This window comes from Aegilops tauschii, chromosome 1 (genome assembly GCF_002575655.3).
Source record: "Aegilops tauschii subsp. strangulata cultivar AL8/78 chromosome 1, Aet v6.0, whole genome shotgun sequence".
Lineage (NCBI taxonomy): Eukaryota > Viridiplantae > Streptophyta > Magnoliopsida > Poales > Poaceae > Aegilops > Aegilops tauschii.
The window spans coordinates 467,617,020-467,623,727 of NC_053035.3; the positions used below are offsets into that span (position 1 = coordinate 467,617,020).

Sequence of the window (6,708 nt, forward strand, 5' to 3'; positions counted from 1 at the left end):
CCTCCCGCCAAATCTCGCGCCGGATGGTGGTTGAGCTCGGGTCGGCCTCCCAGCCCGTGAAGATAGAGGTTGGGGGAGAAGATTTGCCGCGCCCCGCAAAAATTTTTGCGGGCCGGTGCCGGATGCGGGGTCTGGTCGTGCAGATTTTTTGGCCCCGATCCGCAATTTGGCGGTTATTTTGCGGGCCGGGGCGTTTTGCGGGGTCTGCTAGAGTTGCTCTAATAGATGTCATTTGTTGCATCGGTAGAAGAACACGAAAAAAATTCTGCAATATTAGATGGATGACATACTTGTCATTGGAACAAGCAAAAAAAGCCCACGAGGTTACTGTGTCGATGGAAATTTTCTTTTATAGTCGTAGACAAAATTTCTATAGTTTTCAGTCCTACAAATCAAAACAAGATATCCCTCAAAGAGGCCCTAGCTTTGCCAAACTGCATAGATCTCTTTCGCATGCCTCTGTCTACACAAGCCATTCAGCAGTTCCAAGAGCTCAACGCTGCTTTGCATCAAATTCCAACAACAGCTTTAGACATTTGGTACTATCCCTGGAAGAAGGGCAAGTTCTCTTCCATGCAACTGTACAAGTGGATTCACAATATTTGGAAATGTGCTACAATGCTTAGATACAAAATCTTCTTTTGGCTGCTGCTGTATGTCCGAGTTAGCTCCAGGAACCTGCTCCAAAGGAAAATTATCTTCCTCCAAGTTCTGGGACTGTTTTTTTGCTCTCCATCAAATTCCAACACTGAAGAAACTGATCTCCTTTGTTCTGGGACTTTTTATTTTTTGCTCTAGAATGTTGGAACTCCATTATTCCCACTAGAAGAAGAGGCATTTCTCTGCTTGATGAAGTCCTACTGACACTTAGGCTCTTTCCCCCAAGTTTGCAATGGATATTCTCATCATGGGCTGCTATATTTGGTGCTGTGCAATAGCATCTGTTGATTTACACAGCCAAAAGATGTTGTTCCATTGCTAATTTCTTTGTAACTCTCTGCCTCGTAATCATTTCCAATGAATCTCAAGGAGTGGTGGAGCTGATATAGTACAGTATTTGTTAGCTTGTTGATTCAACAAGAGTCTGCTACCAGTTTCATGATTCATCTCAACTCAAGTAGGTTCAAATTTGTTGGAATCTCTGAATTTTTGGGATCACATCGTTTGTTATCTGAAGATTTCCAGTTTCATATAAAGGATAGGATAGAATTCCAGCAAGACATGACACATATTCTCTACAAGTATGACATTTTTGCAGATCTACATGCAAAAGTGCTTGCATCATGGCACACTGAAATTACATGCATCACTGACAGGAAAACCAGCATTTCTCCCATTCCTCCATAAGCCAGGCGGGATAATAGATATAACAAAACTATAATGCGGTCCTTGCACATGAAGCCCTGCCACTTATGCAAGTACGACATCGCCGCCATTATCTACAGCATGCAGGGGATGTTGCCATTTTGCTTCAAAGTCCTCCAAGTACTCTCTGCTGTTGAGCTCTGTCAACCTGTAACAACACAAGCAAATGAAGCAGGCAAAACAGGTTTCAGACGAAACTGAAGTTCAGAATAAGAGCTGATATAACCTCCTAAAGCACGACCCTCATTACCTGCTAATCGTACGATCTTTGGCGAATCCTAGCTCATTGTCCACGCAGAGATCGGGATCGTCACTTTTCTGCGAGCGTGAAGATCTAGGTGAACTTTTTTGTGCTTCAGCGACCGTCACGACGTTCTCGAATAGCTCTATTGGCTCGGCCTCGGCTGTGCATAATAGCCTCCCCTTGTTCTCATACATAACCTGAAAAACATTAGCGCCGTCAGAGACAAGATTCTTTGTGCTGCCAGTATACAGTATACATGCATATTAGTAGAATATTTTAGATCAAAAATGGAAATTGATTGCAATTGTCCAGCTTTTTTATATAACTATAGGGTAACACTAGCTTCAGGAATCTGGACTAGGCTCTTTAAAAATGCAAAATAACAAAGTGCGCTACTACTACTAAGGAAAGTGTACATCTATCGAGCCTGTAAGTTTCAGGTCTTCAAGGTGTCCAGTTCCAAATTAGAATGGAGGGATGTCTAAACAGTAAACACAAGGCTAACGCAATATTAAAACATAAAAGATGACAGACTAAGGAAAGATGGAACATACATCAACCAATGTGACAAACCGATATGCTGCTGTTCTGTTATGATATCCAAACTTAGGGACACCTTCAACTGCAAGGGTGTGAAACTTCTCTGCACATTAACATTTTGGTGTCAGTTAGATCACATCAAGAGCAGCATTGTGTAATCCGTAACTGTGGAAACTGCACTGAACAACTATACTTACTAAATAGCCCGAAATAGTCTGCTGCGCCTATAGGTCTGTCACAAAGATCTTCAAACTGGAAATATGCACATCCATTTGCTCCCAGTGGGACCTGCATAGCCAAGGTTCAAGAATTACAGAGTGATTACATGAAACAAAAGTAGCCAACTCTGAATATCTAACTTCCAAGACCTCCAAATGTCGTCCCATAACGACTTCGACTGTTTGAGGAGTAGGTTCCTCATCTCCAATCAAAGATTGGAATTTCTGTTTAAGAACTGTACTGCATTCGCTTCCAATAAAATAGAAACCTTCTCCAGCCTGCTCATAAGATTAAAGATATCATGAAAGGGAAAACTGAAAAAAAAACCACTGATAACTTCCGAAAGTAGGCAACATACTGAACCCAGTTGACGGTAGTCTACTGCAGAGCCAATGGGGTGCGAAATGCACCTTTCCTGCAACAATCCACAAAAATTAACATGAGTACACTAGCAGAGTGAACTTCAGACAGCAGAGAAACTGACAAATAAAACAACACATACTTTCAAGGTGTCAATGAACGGTAAGAAAAGGTTTCGCTGCAAGCCACCTTCGTATAGCTGATCGGGAGCACGATTAGAAGTCGAAACTAGAACCTGAGCACAAATAACCATGCAAATCAATCAATGCTAAATATCGAGGTATTCTTGTGTGAATATAAAGGTTGTTTCAGTGCATAAGAAAATGGAAATGCAGTGGTCACATACAACGCCTTTGCTGAACAGATGTCTGAACAGACGGTTCAATATCATAGCATCAGCAACATCAGTTACCTGTAAAGTATGTATCGGATGTGTTAGGAAACGAGCAGGAAAATTAATACAACTATCACAGTAAGGATACACATACCATAAACTCGTCAAGACATAATATTATGGCTTCATCTGAAATCTCAGCTGCTACCATATCAAGGGGATCTGAAACACCTTTATGCATCTGCATGTAGATGACCGTTTATGAAGAGATCTAGACTGAAGAAGAAAGATGCATATCTCATAACCACAAAAAATACCTGCAGACGACTATGAACATTCAACATGAAATCGTGAAAGTGAATTCTCTTTTTCCTCCAATTAGCTGGCCTGACAAGAAGCAGTACCGTCAGGATAGCAATGGATTATTGAAGAAATGCATAGAAGGGAAAATATGTGCAAGTACCAAGTTGTTGTCTAGTTAATACCACATAGCAAAAGAACCATAGGAAGATAGGCTACAGTTTATTTTCCAGGCATCTTCATCAGAACTTGACACCATTGGTTCTGTTGATTAATAAAACTACAATGATCACCACTGGTTCCTAACAGTTTGGAAGTTTGAACTTAGACAGTAAATGGAGCCAACAGCTTGTCAACTGCTTCTAGGCATGTCTCAAAATTACTATGACTGTCTATGAAGAGCTCAAGACTTCAGTATGTACGACTAAATTCATGAAAGAAAAGAAAATTACTGTTACTACTTGTGTGTATTGGATTCACAAGTCATTTGTCTTAAAAAATGTGAAGAACATTGAAAAATGAATACAATAACTTTGGCCTGTATAGTTGCATACGAATGTGAACTGTTATATGAACATATTCAGGTAAATCAATCTAATGGAAGAGCACTAAATGTACTTCTGAACTGATACACCACCATGAATATATCTGGTGACATGTTCAGTACTAATGCACTTTCAAGTTCGTGATTTTGTTATCTTAAAGCAGCACAAAATAAGTCCAAAAATGTTATAATTGATTCACTTACAGTTGCTCATAGAACAGGTCCATAAGCATCGTCTTCCCTGTACCGACCCCTCCATATAGATACAATCCCTTTACTGGTGATTGGGTAGAAGGCTGAGCAATGAGGCGAGACCATAGCCACCTTCTCCTGTCAAACATAAACCACTAGGGTTAGGATCACTCTGATCAGTCCCTTGCTTACTATGTGAATTCACTGCTTTCAGATCGCGCTTACCTTCCAGATTTCTCAGATGACTGATATCTATCGAGCTGGCAGGCTTCTTCATTCTCTACAAGATCCTCATAAAGCCTTTGTAATTGCTGAATCGTGTCAACCTGCGTCAATAGGTAAAAGTTCAGAAGAATCGTCAGTAAAACACTCAAGGTAATCATGCAAGAAAAGCATTGATCAGGTCCAATTCAACAACCTGAAAGCTATCACCATCTACAAGATCTCCTGATGCAATTCTCTTCTCATATTCCACCATGGGACCACCTCGTGGAACATCTGAGGAAGTAATCAAGTTGATTCAAATGCCTCCAGCAGAAAATAAGAAAGCTTTCGTGCATAAAAAATGTAACAGAAATGAAACCTTTAATCGAATCAGCCGCGGCAGTGGAGAACATGTTCCTCAGTGACTCCACAGCTGGACTCACAAATCTGCCATGTTCATCATCATGGCGCACGGTGCACAGTGAACGGGATGCGGAACCACGCAAGATGAGAGTGTTCTGCTGCCTGGTCAGTCTGTTTATCGGTGCGCGCCCCTCTGCATGGTGCCGCGCCAAACGGCGAAGCTGGCGTAGCGAGCGAGCTACTGCTGCTCTCATGTTTCTCGATGCACTTTCTAGGCCGACTCAATCAACGGGCGAAGTTATGGAACCTGTAACAATCATAGCAGAACAAGAAGCCATTAGAAAACAAATAGGGAGCTTCTCCTAATCAGTACTGGGCCATGTGTTGGAAGATGCAGACTCCATGTGGGACTGGAATATACAGGGAAAATCTCAAAAGTAAACTGATAGGTTGGGAGCATGTGATTTGGAATCAGCTAGCATGAAAGGCTACCGCGAAAATGACACGGAAAGGGTGGCCAGTAATCAAGTGGAATAATGCAACTGCTGCAGGCCGCTTTCCAAGCCCATCCAAGGGATAAAAAAGAAGCCGTGAGCTCTCAGAGTGTCGTGTCAATGGCCTATTGATTCCAAGGAATAAAAAAGAGGCTTTAGGCGTTGCTAATCAGCTGCGTTTGGGTCCAAGGGATATACTCGGATCAACTAAACTGACCAGAAACACGAAACTCGCATCAATCAACTACACAGTAGGAAATTAATACTACAGCAAGATGAATTATTGGTAATTTTTTTGCGAGGGATAATAATCATGAGTCATCAGGGAATTAAAAGCGAGATATATCATTAAAAAATCCTGGAGCAGGGAGCTGAAGGGTAGAAGAAGCTCCATGAGGGTGGGAGCAGTTAGAAATCCAGAAAATCTGGAGCCCCAACATTTGGGGAGCAACGAACCACCGCGGCGGCGGAACGGAAGAAAAGAGGGATTTGCCGCACGCACGTACCCAATGTTTTCGCCGCGGAGAAGCCGGCGTTCCTCGGCGGAGCGGGAACCCCGTCGCGCGCGGCGTGGACGGCTGGTCGGTGGCTGCCTTTCCCCGACCTCCTCCGGCGGCGGCGAACGACCTTGGCAATCCAATCCAATAGGAGAAGAGAAGAGAAGAGAAGACAAGCGTGAGGACAATAACAACGGAGCCGCGCTGAAAGAGGTAGGCGCAACACCGAGAGCGGACGGGGGAGGAGGAGAAGGCAATACCGAATCGAACTGGGGCGGAAACAGGAACCAAGAACCCGGCGCGGTGCCGCCGTCGGAGTAGAGGGACAGCGACGTCGCCTGGCCGCCGCGTCGGGTCGCCGCGCGGAGAAGAGGATTATTCCTGGCTGGCTGGCTCTCCTGGGGATGAGGGGGCAGGGGCGGCTCCGAGGCTCCAAGTCTCCGGCGACGAGGAGAAAAGAAACAGGCAAAGGGGATCGGGAACGAGATGAGAAACGTGAGCTGGAATTGAGTTGGTGCCGCGTGTTGTCTTGTGTTGCTTGGGACAATGAATGAATGAATCCATAAAATAGTCCCAACCGTGTTGGACTCGTCCTCGTCACCCCCTCGTGGTCACGCTCGGCTCGGAGCGCCGGCGGCACACTACTCGGCTTCTTCTTTCGCTTGCGTCACGGACGAGATTAACCCGATCTTGGATTTTTCTCCCTGGACACGAGAAACTAAAGGACAGCGAACTCGTAAATTTGCTCCGGCATCTGACCGTGATATGAGACCAGTCTGTGAGCATTGATGCCCAACACCGTCATCTAGCGTTGCCTTCGCCTTCTCCGGTTCCGCCTCGGCGCTTTTCAGCTCTGCCTCCACAATCTTCGCCCCCGCAGCGTGAGCGACTAACCGGCCGCCGATTATTAGCCCGTCAAGTTTGGCTTTAGGCGGAGGGGAAGAGCAATGGCCTTTCTGGGACCGAGCGGCGGCGTCCTACCATGCACTACTCTTCCTCGCTGTCGGCGGCGAACGTGCCGGCTTCGTGGTCATGGCGGCGGGACGCTGTCT

General features: G+C 44.8%; 1 protein-coding gene across 2 annotated transcripts; it reads right to left on the reverse strand.

Moving 5' to 3' along the window:
• Positions 1-1,163: 1,163 nt before the first annotated feature.
• On the reverse strand, positions 1,164-6,390 carry LOC109742824 (uncharacterized). Of its 2 annotated transcripts, XM_020301950.4 has the most exons (16): positions 5,917-6,390; positions 5,666-5,786; positions 4,682-4,972; positions 4,517-4,596; positions 4,324-4,424; positions 4,111-4,236; positions 3,380-3,449; positions 3,217-3,303; positions 3,075-3,140; positions 2,871-2,963; positions 2,727-2,783; positions 2,518-2,646; positions 2,347-2,437; positions 2,164-2,252; positions 1,616-1,806; positions 1,164-1,513 (listed from the first exon to the last, which is right to left on the reverse strand). In XM_020301950.4, the coding sequence occupies exons 3-16, from the start codon at positions 4,917-4,919 to the stop codon at positions 1,411-1,413; spliced, it is 1,521 nt and encodes a 506-aa protein (XP_020157539.1). In that variant the 5' UTR covers positions 4,920-4,972; positions 5,666-5,786; positions 5,917-6,390; the 3' UTR covers positions 1,164-1,410. The 2 variants fall into 2 exon arrangements, with proteins under 2 accessions (XP_020157539.1, XP_045085071.1); XM_045229136.2 differs by lacking the exon at positions 5,666-5,786 and having other exon boundaries at positions 5,917-6,192.
• Positions 6,391-6,708: the final 318 nt, after the last annotated feature.